General features: G+C 60.8%; 2 protein-coding genes across 2 annotated transcripts in view; one reads left to right on the plus strand and one right to left on the minus strand.

Annotated features, from left to right (window-relative positions):
- Positions 1–7,372: 7,372 nt before the first annotated feature.
- On the minus strand, positions 7,373–12,237 carry C17H8orf90 (chromosome 17 C8orf90 homolog). The gene is made up of 2 exons (XM_067712401.1): positions 12,104–12,237; positions 7,373–7,873 (listed from the first exon to the last, which is right to left on the minus strand). The coding sequence occupies exons 1-2, from the start codon at positions 12,198–12,200 to the stop codon at positions 7,392–7,394; spliced, it is 579 nt and encodes a 192-aa protein (XP_067568502.1). The 5' UTR covers positions 12,201–12,237; the 3' UTR covers positions 7,373–7,391.
- Positions 12,238–12,681: 444 nt separating this feature from the next.
- LOC137210705 (maestro heat-like repeat family member 5) overlaps positions 12,682–13,540 on the plus strand; it is a 47,353-nt gene continuing 46,494 nt past the window's right edge. The window contains 2 exon segments of the mRNA XM_067712768.1: positions 12,682–12,739; positions 12,864–12,999. Coding sequence (XP_067568869.1) covers positions 12,682–12,739; positions 12,864–12,999 — 194 coding nt within the window.

The following is a 13,540-nucleotide window of genomic DNA, read 5'->3' on the forward strand; positions in this document are numbered from 1 at the left end:
TGGGGAACGATGGGACCAGCCTGGTCTGGGGCTGGGATTCTCTGGGGCCCACAGGAGCCCAGCAGATCCTTGAATGTCAGGATACCCTGTAAACCTCCAGCCCGCACCCTCCTGGGTGAAACCTGCCGTACCACACCCCCTCTCTGCCCCCCAGACCCCCCCCACCCCCGTCCCCAGGATTCCCAATAACCCTGTGGTGGTGGGAGAGAAGGGATGCCGGGGCGTCAGCTCCTCTTCTTAATTTAATTTCAGAGCTCGTTAGCATTCAGTAATTAAAGGCCATGGGAACACTCATCGCCCCGGCAACAGCCCAGAACTGGGGCCTCAAATGGGCCTCAGCAGCTCCTGCTGGTGACAGTCCCCACCCCACAGAAAACAACCAGCCTCGGGGGCGAGTGTCAGCGCTCCCATTTCACAGATGAGAAGCCTGAGGGCCTGCCAAGACGAGGGGCTCCAAGCGCACCGTTCCCAGGCTGTTAGAGCATCTCTGCCAGCGCCGGACAGGTCCTCCTTCCGTGCTGAGCCTGTGTCCCACGCGCCTATCTGCCTGCAGGCCTCCACCGTGCTGAGCCTGTCGCCTCCTCGGGGTCCCCCAGGCTCCCCAGATGGCCTCCTCCGCAGCCTCCCCATCCCAGGGGACGGAAACTCCAACCTTCCTCCTGCTCCAGCCCAAACCTTGGGCCTACCTGACTTCTCTCCCTCTCTCTGTTCACATTAACCTTCAGGAAACCCCACTGGCGCTACCCCCATTCCGCTCGGGAGATGCCTGGCTCAGCTGGAGTATTGCAACAGACCCTAGCTCTCCCCTCCTCCAGGGAGCCTGCCCCCGAACCTATTTCAACCCCTGGCAGCAAAGCGATCCTTCTAGACTGGTGTTTCTCAGCCTTTCTTTTGTTATCTCCCCCCAACACCTAAGGAGTCTTTTTAGACGTTTTCCTGATTTGCCCCCCATGAAATTTTCATGCCACAGATGAGCTGTGCACCTCTGCAGGTACTGTATGCATATGTGTGCTTCAAGCATAAAGAGTAAAATTTCTTCACTACCCCCTCCACCCCATCAAGAACCAGGTTTTCCCCTTGGGGGCAAAATCACCAACCCCCCTTATGAGCGCATGTTTTAAAGTATTAATGAGATTGTGTCATTTCTCTGCTCCAAACCCACCCATGGGACAAGCCAAAGTCCCGTTAATCAGCTCCTGACCCCACAGGAGAAGCCAGCACCCTCCACTTCCGCCCACCTGGGCTCCCCTCCCCCAGTCTGCCTCCCCCCTCGCCTTCCCTGGGGGCTCTGATCAAATCTCCCTTCTCTGATGGCCTCCACCCCCGCCTGCCCGTCGATGCCCCTCGAGCCTCTCAGCACCCCTGGACGGCAGCATTCCCGTGGGCCTGCGCCGCCCACCCCGCAGGGCAGGGGCTCCTGGCCTCACTCCCTGCCAGGTCCCGGAGCAGAGAGCCCAACAAGTGCTCGGTGACGCCATGGAAAGAGGTAGAAGGTGCCTCGGGGCAGGATGAGCCTGGTTTAACGCTCTGCTGTCGCCCTCCTGCAATTTAACCAATTTTGAACAAGGGCACCCCCGCCCCCGACCCCGTCTCATTTTGCACTGAGCCTGCACGCTCTGCAGCTACTCCTGCCTGGGTCAGTGGGAGAGGCTAGCTTACGCTGCCGGAGGAAACAGCCCCCCAAATCTCAGGGGCTGGGGCAACAATGGGTTATTTCTCACCCACGCTGCAGGTGCTTCCGGGACTCAGGGTGGTGGCACTGTCCCCAGCGCCACTGGTCACGTGGCAGAGGGAAAAAGGACTCCAGGGGGTCTCGCCCTGGCAGGAAGCGCTCTGGCCCAGAAGGGACAGATGGCATGGTTACCGCGACTCGCTGGCCAACACTGGTCAGCGACCCCACCCAACCGCAGGGGCCTGGCAGAGCAGCCGCCACCCGGGGAAGCGCCAGAGGCAGGACAGGAGGCATTTGGTGAAGTGCACTAGTGGCCGCAGGGAGCCGCTCTGGCCCTGGCCCCACAGCCCTACTCCTGAGCCAGAGCCGAGGGGGAGGGACACGAAGTGGTCCTCGCAGCAACTCAATTAATCCTCCATCGGAAATTCTAACACTATCAATTTGGGGAACCGGCCGACATCATAACACAGTAAAATTAGGAACAACTTTCAACTCCCGGCTTCCTTTGAAGATTGTAATTGCAATTAATTAAACATCCTCACTGCTTCTCAGAGTCTGTTCCCAGGAAACTGGAGCAGAGGCGAGGCGGGGGGGGCAGGGGGGCGGCGGTGCCTGACCCCTGTTCCCAGCAGCCCAGGGATCAAAGGGAGCCGCCTCCTTTGGATAGGAAGGCCGTGAAGCCTCCTGCCTCCCTGGGAACACCACGGTGGCTGGGAGGTAGAGGGAACCTACCCTCTACCCTGACTCCTGCCCTCCTCCTGGGGACCCCCAAGATGCCCAGCCCCTCTGCTCAGCAAGGTTATAGCCCCGGGTCACATTCGCACACTCAGAGCTCCCACTGCTGCCAAGCAGGTTCTAGGAGCAGAGGTCCCAAGTGAATGCTTACAGGTCACATCCCTGCCCCACGTGATGCTGCACCAGCGGTGATGCGAATGACCTGGCGAGGCTGCCAGTGCCCTGAGCAGGCGGGGTGGAGAGGAGGTGTGTTCTGGGCTCCAGGGTGGAGAAACAGGACCCTGGACAGAGGAGGGGCGGCCACCCTGGGTGAAGACAAGGGAACAAGTGCTAGCCGCTGGCAGAGTGGACGATCCCGGTGGAACCATCTGCCTCTCTGTGGGCTCTCACCGTGTGCCAGGCCGACCCAGGGGCCAGACCAATGGGATCGCCCGCCTCCACCCCCAGCAACCCGCCCGGAGCCACCGTATGCTCCTACCTACTGCTGAAGCCCCAGGCTGGTGGGTGGAGGACCCAGTATCCTAGCAGAGGTCCGTCGTCCCCCCGAGCCTGGACTGCAGCCGCTGCCCACCCCAGGGAGTAGCAGGGCCCAACATCACAGCAGTCGGCCCCTGACACAGCAGCCACAATCCTCAGTGCAGACCACCAGGCGTGGTTCCGAGAAGACAGCAGAACCGTCTGGCAAGTCAATGGGAGGACGGTGTGGATGAAAGGTTGCCACCCAGATCCAGGGTCTGCAACTTTCAAAAGAAAGTGTTTCCCTCCAAATCCGGGGTCTGCAACTTTCAAAAGAAAGTGTTTCCCTCCAATTTCCAAAAATAATTGGAAGCATCATTCTTAAAATTCTAACTCCTCAGCCTAAGACTTGAAAGCCAGCCCAGGATAAGACAGTGAAGCCAGAGGGAGAGGCACACTGCCTGGGAGATCATGCCTGAGGAAGGTTAGAGCAGCGGGGCACACATGTGCTTTGAGCATCCCAGCAGCCAGAGCAAAAAGGGCAAGGTGAGGGCTCCATGGCTCTCCCTGTGGTGGAGGGCAGCAAGAGACCCTGTGTCCCAGAAGGGACTGCCCAGACACGCGTCTAAGGGGCAACGAGCAGATGTCCTGATGTCTCCCAACCCCCAGCCCAGGGGCTTCTTGATGCAAGGAAGTCTTCCCTCTCCAAATGCTCTGCCCTAGCACTGGACCCGGCACTGAGTGGGTGGTCAGCAGACAAATTATATGATCAACGCTGGTTCACATGAAACAGCAGAGGAACTGCTGTGGCCATTTGTGAGCAAGCTTCTCCCTGGGAACAGCATATTTAATTGGAAGAGGAAATGTGTGATTTGGCAGAAAAAGTCAGGCCTGGGGCCAGATCCCAGTGCTCACATCTCCTGGCTATGATGGACACGGCGGTCACCTCCCCACCATCCCTTCCGTCCACCTCAAGCTGGTCCACCGTAGTGTTCCTGGCCTTGTTCTTAGAATCCATTCAAGGTAATCCCACCCTCTGGTCACAGGGATTGGTTCAGGAAGCACATGCCTAGGCCAATCAATACAGGGTACTCTCTGGTTCAGAAGTGGGCACATGACCTTACTGGACCAACAGGCCATTCAGGGAGGCTTCTTGGGGCTTGAGGCAGGTTCATTCTTCCATGAGAGCTCTGGGAAATCGGTGGCCTCTCTCCTTCTCAGCGGCCAGGGAGACTGAAAAGGCAGGAGGTGCATCAGCCATGCTGCCACCATTGAGGCAGCTACTCTGAGGGCTAGATCAAACCTTGAGCCCCTGGATCAAACCTTACCTGAAGCTCAATTTATTTCTGGACCTTCCAGTTACATGAACCATTTTTGAATTTTTCGTGGTCTAAGCCTGTTGAAGCCAGGCCTTCTGTGGCTATCACGTGGAGTTCTAATAACAGCTGGTTTATAGTCTTGGGCACGTCCCTTCCCCTCTCTAGGCCCCAGGGTCCTCTTCCATCCACTGATCCTCACTACAGGGAGGATGAAATGATGCAGTGAATGTGAAAGGGCTTTGGGATTCGAGAGCCTTGTGCCCCCGTAAGGGGGAGGCCGTTCACCGAATAGTGAGCCTCCCTCTTGCTCAGCGAGCTCTGGCCTCACAGCCCCGTCCAGTCCTGTGACCCTTGAAGCTTTTTTTAATTTTTTATTTATTTATTTATTTATTTTGCAGTACGCGGGCCTCTCACTGTTGTGGCCTCTCCCGATGCGGAGCACAGGCTCCGGACGCGCAGGCTCAGCGGCCATGGCTCACGGGCGCAGCCGCTCCGCGGCACGTGGGATCTTCCCGGACCGGGGCACGAACCCGTGTCCCCTGCATCGGCAGGCGGACTCTCAACCACTGCGCCACCAGGGACGCCCTGAAGCTTTTTTTATTGCCCAGCCTTTGCCCAGGCTGTCCCCTCTGCCTGGAGTGCCCTCCCCCAAAGTTCACATGACTGGCTCCTCACTCTTCCAACCTCAAGCGCCACCTCCTCCGAGAGGCCCTCATGACCAGCCTGTTTGAAATGGGGTTGTGTCCTTATTCATTTTCTTCATAGTACTTACGGCTGTTTTGCTTTTGTTTTAAAATCCCATTTGTTCCTTTACTAGGTTACTTACGTGGGGTCTTTCTCCCCTAGGTCAGTGCTTCTCAAACTAGTGGTGATAAAGGACCGTCCAATCTGTCACAGACCAATACTTTCATAAACTACATTTCTAGAAAAACTTCTACTTAGAGAATATACAAGGGCTGCCCTGGCGGCGCAGTGGCTGAGAGTCCGCCTGCCGATGCAGGGGACACGGGTTCGTGCCCCGGTCCGGGAAGATCCCACGTGCCGCGGAGCGGCTGCGCCCGTGAGCCACGGCCGCTGAGCCTGCGCGTCCGGAGCCTGTGCTCCGCAACGGGAGAGGCCACAACAGTGAGAGGCCCGCGTACCGCAAAAAAATAAAAGAATATACTAAATATAAACCGCAAATTCTTATTATTACACTTTACAGTCATAAAACTACTCTGACAACTTGTTGTAAAAGTTTCTAAATGGTTACTCCCCATTTCTGCTGCTTTCAGGCGAGGTGCGTGCTTGGTCCCCACAGGACAAGGGAGGTAGTGATTAAACACTGGCTTCCCGGGGCTTCCCTGGTGGCACCGTGGTTACGAATCCGCCTGCCAATGCAGGGGACACGGGTTCGAGCCCTGGTCCAGGAAGATCCCACATGCCGCGGAGCAACTAAGCCCGTGCGCCACAACTACTGAGCCTGGGCACCATAATTACTGAAGCCCACGCCTAGAGCCTATGCTCTGCAACGAGAAGCCACCGCAATGAGAAGCCCACGCACCACAACAAAGAGTAGCCCCCACTCGTCACAATTAGAAAAAGCCCACGCACAGCAACGAAGACCCAACGCAGCCAAAAATAAATTAAAAAAACAAACAAAAAAAAAAAACACTAGCTTCCCTGTCCCCGGGGTGGGATGGCAGTGAGGCATGCCCCACGCCGTCTCCCAGGGTCTCCAGAGGGACCTCCAGTCGCCCACAGGCCTAACCAGCTGTACGTCACGCCCTTTATTGGCTTCTTTCCTTTCTCTGTCTCACTTCCTCCGTCCCCTACCTGTGTTTCCAGGTGTCACCTCCCAGATAAACCACTGCACTCAAATCTACGTTTCGGGACTGCTTCTGGGGCAACCCAAACAATTAATACACACCGTAGGATACATGATCCCTACTGTTGCTATTGCCGCTGCCCCATCAGGATTCGCACGCGTAAGGATTACAGCGTAACCGTCGCGCGTCTCTATAAAATTGGAGAGACGAGTCCACAGGAGGAAAGGAATCTGCAGCAGGGCTGGGGCTCTTATGGGGCCACCGGCAGAGGAGAGGGAAGCTGGGGACCCTCTCGGGCAGCCTGAGCCCCCCTCCTCCAGAGCTACACATCCCCTGCCACCGGTTCTCCTGCAAACCAAGCAAGACTTTGGAGAAACCGTCTCTGCCCACCGCCAGCAAGCTATAAATAACTCCTGGACCAGAAGAAAGGAAGAAAAGCTCTGATTCCACCCGCACTCCAGTGAGAATGCGTCCTCCCAGCCCGCCCCACCTCACCTGCACACCTGGAATCCAAACCCCCAACAAGAGGAAGCCCGGGCCTTTGGTCTACAGGTCAGAGGAGGAAGCCACTGGGGTCCCCCATGCGGCGGCTCTGCCTGGCCGCTGGCCTCCCGCAGCAGACAGGACCCTGCCAGGGCTTGTCACCTACAGAGGGAGATGCACCCAGGAGGGAAGCCAGGTCACTGAAGGCCGTTCTGGCCCAGCCAATTCTCTCAGCCCCACAAGGGGAGGCGGGGCAGGAGGCACGCCCTTCTCCACAGAGCCGGCATGGATGGCCAGCAGGAAAGCAGCAGTCTGGGGACTGTGGCTGTGGTGTTCCCACCCCGGCATCCCTTTCCCTGTCACATCCCCTCCCCCACCCACCCTGTGCGCCAACTCCTGGTGCCCCTTCCCCTCTGCTCTGCTACCCGTTGCCCTTCCCTCTGCCTCTCCACCTATCCCCCACCCCAGATCCCGATGCCCCTCTGTCATGGAAAACAGGAAGCCTGCTGAACTTGGAATCAGACACACGGGAACGAAATCCCAGCTGCATCCCGGAGGAGCCGGGACCTGGGGTCCTGACCTGCAGGATGGGAGCGCTAATGCCCACCACAGGGTAGTGGCCGGGCCCCAGAGGGCCACCACCCCCGCCATCCCGGGTCCTTTCCCTACCACATCCAGGTGGCCGCCTTTCCCTCCCACATCCGGGTGGCCGCCCCCGCGGCCTTTCCCACTTACCCCCCTTCACTCATTATTCCCTTGGGACAAAGTGGACCTCCCGCACCACCGCTGACGCGTCTGGCCCCCCCGGGCGGCCCCGGGGGTCTAGCTGGCACCAGATGCCCGTCCAGGTGTGGCCGGCAAAGAGCCTCGGGGCGGGAGAAGCAGAGGCACTCTTTATTCATTTTCTCGGGGACCGTGCTAACCTAGCCTGGGGGCGCCCCCGCCGGGGGAGGCGGCCTTAGGCCCCACGGGCCCCGGCAAGGCGCTGCCGGCGGTGGGCGCGGGCAGGAGCGGCGCGAAGCCCGGCCGGGGGCCGCCACCCGCGCGCGCATAGCTCAGCGCCAGCTGCTCCAGGCGCCGCTTGCGCACCGCCGCCTGCGCCGTGTTGTGCAGGGGCCGCAGCAGCGCCGGGGGCGGCGCGTCGGGGCCCCCCAGCAGGAAGTCAAAGCCCGTGCGGTCGTGCGGGTCGTAGAAGAGCGGCCCGCGGGCCGGGTCGGGCCCCGGTGGCCAGGCGAAAGGAAAAGGCAGCGTGAAGTCCTCCGTGAGCACGCGGATGGCGAAGTCGTCCTCCTTGCCCAGCACACAGTAGGCGCGCCCGATGCCGCGGAAGTGTGCCTCCCAGAGCTGTGCATCCCCGCAGTAGATGTCCGGGAACGGGGGCTCCGGGGTCGCGGCGGGACCTGCGGGAAGGGGTCACGGAGCGGCTGGGATACGCGACCACCTAAAACTGTCAGGGTGGCGAGGAAAGAGAAGAAGGGAGAACCCGCCACCTGGCTGAACCCGCCACCTGGCTGAACCGTGAAGACCAAGAGAGGCCACGTGGAGGCTGAGAGGGGCAGGGGAGGCGCATCCCCAGGGACAGCACCAAGGAGCTAGGAGGGGCAGAAAGGCCGTAAGGGTGTAGAGTATGGCTACTAAATACTATTTGGGTGGAAAGTTCCAGAAGGAGAGGAGTCCGGATAGTTTGGCGGGACCACACAGGGCCTGCTGTGGACATGGGTTCATCCCCAGACAGTGGACTGGGGCAGGGGTGACCTGGTGGCTCTTGGTTGAAAGTCGATCCTGGGCCCCTGCAGAGGATGGACCGTGGCGGCCCAGCTGGAGGTCGGGGCAGATCCAGGATGAACTAGGACAAGGACAGGATGAGCACTCAGCAGGGCGGACACTGCGGGGCCAATGCAGGGCCTTGTGCATGGAGGTGGGGAGGAGCCCTGCCTGGGTGCAGCGACCCTGGGACGCAGCGGGCAGAGCACCTTCACCCGGGAGAGGGGTCAGGTTGGAAGCTGGGCTGGTCTGTGCCTGCTGGACAGCACCCACCCCCACCCCAGGAGCACGTCCCAAGAGAAATGGGGACATCTCTGATCTCTGTGACTCACACAAAGATTCCCAGGCTGCGGGGGTCTGGTGAAATCTCGGGGTCCGCTCTCAGAGAATCACGTGTGTATAGACACAGCACTGTGCCCTGGTTTGGGGTCCCTGCACCCCTGAAGCCCATCCGTGGCCCCAGGCAGCAGCCCAGGCTGCTGTCCAACACCCACACCTTGTCTGGGCTGCTGAGCCAGCTCTGGGCCCCTCGTCCAGGAGACCTTTCCTTCCTTCCTTCCTCCCGTCAGCAAAGCCTTAGCTCTGGGTGTACTGAACTGAACGAAGCAGCCATGGGCCCTCTCTGGGTATAGACAAGCCTCAGGGGACACAGGACAGACCGAGCAGCTCCCCAGGGACAGGCAGGACTGGGGGGCCTTGGAGGAGGCGATGAAAGAACCTCTGGCCATGAATTCTCAGGTCCTCCTCCCAGCACCCCAGCGAGGGGGTGACAGTACTCAGGCCGTTTTACTGGTGAGGATGCAGACCCAGAGGAGACACACACTGAACGGACTCGCAGCCCCGGAGCGTGACGTGACCACCCACCTGGCTCAGCAGCCTCTGGACAGCGATTCTCCTCCCTTCACACAAGTACCCTGGGACACCTACTGTGTGCCAGGCGCCACCGTAGCTGCGAACAACACACACTCAGCTTCTCCCGCGCCAGGGCCAGGAGCCGGCAGACCTGGGTCAGAGGTCCTACCTTCCACCTGGGAGAGCCTGGACTAGGTTTTTAACTTCCTTGAGCCTCAGTTTCCCCTTCTGAAAAATGGAAACAAGCCTGATCTGCCGCCCTCGCAGGTGAGGCCATGACGAACCTCTTTGTCACTGGAAAGTGCTTTCGTGGCTCAGTCCCACAGGCAACACCAAAGCAGCTGCTCCCAGAGCCACAGACACAGGTGGGAGAGGTGGTGGACTGGCTCTGAGCAGGGTGTGAGGCCAGAGGGGCCGGCTTGGGGCCCATAGCACTCAGCACCTTGGACAGATCCAGGGCAGCCCTGCAGGAGCCTCAGATTCTGATGGGCAGAATGGCGGAGCCGCCATCCCAGGCAGCCTGCCCTGTGCACCAGGACACCTCCTCCCTGAAGACCTCCAGGGTGAGCAACTGGAGGCACAGCACTGCCCTGGTGCCCAAAGCGCTGGCCTGGCCGCACACTCAGTACCAGCAGGTGGGTGGACTGTCGGGAGGGGCTCTGGGGTGCTGCTGTGGGCTGGAGGTGAGAAAAGCTGTGAAGAAGAGGGGAACTGTGGGTGGGCCTCCAGGAGAGGAGAGGAGTGGGCCCCGGGCCACAGGAGAGGAGTGGCACCCTCTGACTTGCACTTAGCCAGGTGAGTCTGGTGGCTGTGGTGCAGACAGGTGAGGGGTAAGGGCAGCAGCACAGAGACCATGAGGCAGCCAGGACAGTGATCCAGGGCAGAGGGGCTGGGGGCCCAGCCAGGGTGGTGGAGAGAAGTGATCAGATTCTGACCGTGTCTTGAAGGTGGAACCCACAGGATCTGCTGATGGAGGGGCTGGTGCTGGGCAGGGAGTGGAGGAAAGGGAAGACACTGAGGTTTCTGGCCTGAGCAACTGGAGGAGGGAAGCCCCATTTACTGAGAGGGGAGCAGCCTGGGGATGGGGTCAACAGGTGATACCTGCAGACAGGCTGGGGAAGAGGTGCAGAGGACAGTTAGCTAGAGTCTGGAGCTGAGGCAGGGTGGGGCTCCAGGCTGGAGATAGACAGACCCCGGGGAGATGGTATTGAAAGGCACAGGGAATTCCCTGGCGGTCCAGTGGTTAGGACTCTGCGCTCTCACTGCCAAGGGCCCGGGTTCAGTCCCTGGTCAGGGAACTAAGATCACACAAGCCGCGCAAAAAAAAAAAAAAGCCACAGAATTGGATGAGATCGTGAGAAGAAAGAGAAGAGGCCTGAGAAGTCAGCCTGGGCCCTACCCTCACCAGGTCAGGGAGAAGAGGTAGAGCCGGCAGTGATGCTGGGAGCGTGAGGGGTTCTGGGAGCCAAGCGAGGAGGAGGGAAGGTCCTAAGCCATGCGCCGCCCATGCGTCACGTCCAGCGGAACCAGAGAACTGACCTCGGGTTCAGCAGTGTGGAGGTCATCCCTGACCCCAACCAGAGCTGCTGTAGCAAAGTGCTGGAGCTGAGGGACTGGGTCCAGTGGGTTCCAGAGCAAATGGGAGGGAAAGACTGGGAGACAGCGAGTATAAATAATCTTTTCCAGGAGTTTTGCTAAAAATGGGGAGCAGGGAAATAGGGCGGTAGCTAAAAGGGAAGTGGGGTCAGGAGACAGGATATATAACCGCATGATTTTATGTCGATGGGAAAGACCTCATGAAGAGAGAAAATGTCAGGATGCAGAAGAGGAGGGTGGAGAGTTGCCGGGGTCATGGCCGTGGACAGGAGGCAAGGCTGGGACGGGCGGAAAGCTGGCCTTGGCTGGGAGAGGGGTGGGTGGTGCAGGAAGCAGCCGAGGGCACAGGTGCGGTTGGGTGCGCCCGAGGTGCCGGGAACCTGTGGGAATCTTCTTTCTCTGTGAAAGAGTGAGAGCAAGGCCAGCAACTGAACGTGAGGAGGGAGAGAGGGATGGGGGCTGTGGAGGGAGGTGCAAGGTGGTTGCTAGGAGAGAGGAGGGATGGACGGGAGGAGGGAAGCAGTGGGACCCGCAGCTCTTCACGGAGGTCCCCCTGCAGCTTGCAGTCAGGAATTTAAAGCGAGCGTTAGCGTGGCTGAGTTCATCCGCAGCTCGGCGGCTCAGCTGTACGGGTGCAGGCGAGGAGTAGGCGGAGAGCTGGGGGGCGGGGGGTGGGGCTGGGACCATCAAACGAGAGAGGGCCCAGGGGAGGAGGGTGTGTGTGAGGGTGTGATGATCACGGCAGAGCTGGGGGAGCGGTGGGGGGGGGGGGAGCAGGACAGGCGGGAGGAGGCGGGAAACAGGCTAGAAACAGTGGACTGCGGTTCCGCCCACAGAGCGCTGAGGTCCTGGTCCTGAGATCGGGGTCAGGACCCGGCTGCAGTCTGGATGCTGACAAGGCCAAGGACATGACTGGGGTGTAGGTGGCTGGGTGGGGGGACTGAAGGGCCAGGAGAAGGAGGAGACCACCAATGTGATGACAGCAGAGATGGAGAGAGGGTCAGTGGCCAGAGTCCAAGCTTCAAGGGGGGGAGGAGGATGACCCTCGGTGGGCGTGGATGGCTGCCCTCCCCAGCGCGTAGTGGGTGTGCGCCTCTGAGCACCTGGGACCATCACGGGGATTTTAGGGAGGGGGTGGAGGAGGGGGGCCAGAGAATGAACAGGAAGGGACCCTGAGGAGTGAGGAGGACCCTGGCCCACCTCCAGGCTCGGGGTCCAAGGGCTGCAGGACAGCAGGAAGAACCATCAGGGGATGAGGTCTCTGCCCCCACCCTGGCCCTGCCCTGGTCAGCGACCCTGGAGGAGCCGCCCCCCAGGAAGAGGGGGCGGAGCCACTGCCGCCTCTCCCACCTTCTCAGAGCCCCGGCTGCCGTTGGCACCCCCTTCTCCTCCATCCCTCCCCCCACCACGCGTCTCACCTGGAGTGGCTACAGGAGGAGGGGGCAGACCTGCCAGGCTGGGGTCCCCGGAACCGGGGGAAGCCATGTCAGCAGCCTGGGCACCGGGGGAAGCCATGTCGGCAGCCTGGGGTCGGGCTTGTTTACCCGTGGCTGCCCGGGAGACTGGGGGCGGGCCGTCTGGGGAGGCAGAGAACCCCGCATTTAAAGGAGCCCCACCTGGAAGTGGGCTGGGTCTGGGAGGGGGAGGGTCAGCAGGCACAGGGCCCCCTCCCCCACACTCCCACAGCTTAGCCGACCCTGCTCAGGAGTCGGGACCCCACCCCGGCAGTCAGAGACCTCCGGCCCCAACCCACCGACCCGCCAAGGTTAATCGGCCCCAGGAATCCCTCCCTGCTTGTTCTGAACCTCAGAGCCCCAGAGGGACCGGACGATCTCCAGCTCTCCTCCGAAAGCCCTTGTGAGTACGTTCTACGTTCACTAACAGACCGACAGAGGCAGCACAGGGAATGAAGAGAATGCCCCTGTATGCCCCAAGCTGGCAAGAGAGGACGGCACAGTGCCCACTCGTTCACCCTCCTGTGTGGGCCCGCGGCACGATGGCCAGGGTGCTCCCCGGCATGAGCACGAGCCCCGAGGACCGGTTCTGGGTCCCACGTCCACCAGGGAGGCCCGGGTCCTGAGTGCCATTGGGGGTCCTGAGAAGCAACGACCCGGAGCCCCATCAGCCCCCATACAGGGCTGATACCCTGCCCGGCACTCGCTGCCGCCCACCCACCAGCACCTCCGGAGCCCCTGCCCAGCCAGGCCCTAGGCTGGGACTCAGAGCAGGCCCAGGAGGCTGAGGACCCAGCCCTCAAGGCGCTGGTGGGCGGGAGCACAGCCAGCCCTCGGGCCTCAAAGGCAGTCGTGGGCCAGTGATGCCTGTGTTTCACAGCACCGGCCGTGCTGTCCACGGTTCCGTGCTCCAGTGACGTGGGCCACCAAGCACCGGCCCTGGGGGCAAGCATCGTACCAGCTCAGCTCAGCCTGGTGAGCCCCGGGTGGTGGCTCACTATCCATTCGGTGGGGCCGATGCAGGAGAAAAACCCGATACTGACATTCTCATCCTACACGTGGTCACTGAGCACCGTAGACAGGGCAGGCCCGTTAGTGCCGCTCAACCCCAGTGTAGCAGGGTGATCGCTCAACTGTGCCAACAAACAGCCCCCAGTACAGCAGCTTCAATGAGGTGGCGCCTTGGTCTCCCTCCTGCCCCTGTCCAGCCGCCCAGGTGTCCAGGCGTCCAGTCCGAGGCAGCCCTGCTCCCCAGGGCATCCAGGGCCCAGGCCCCTTCCAGCTGTGGCTCCGCCCCTCAAGGGTGTGGTCTTATCCACTGATGCCCCCATTGCATTCTCACCGGGGTGGGGTTGGGGGGCGGTGGGGGGCAGTCACAGGCCAGCAGTTTCCTTTAAGAAT

The sequence above is a fragment of the Pseudorca crassidens genome, chromosome 17 (genome assembly GCF_039906515.1).
Source record: "Pseudorca crassidens isolate mPseCra1 chromosome 17, mPseCra1.hap1, whole genome shotgun sequence".
Lineage (NCBI taxonomy): Eukaryota > Metazoa > Chordata > Mammalia > Artiodactyla > Delphinidae > Pseudorca > Pseudorca crassidens.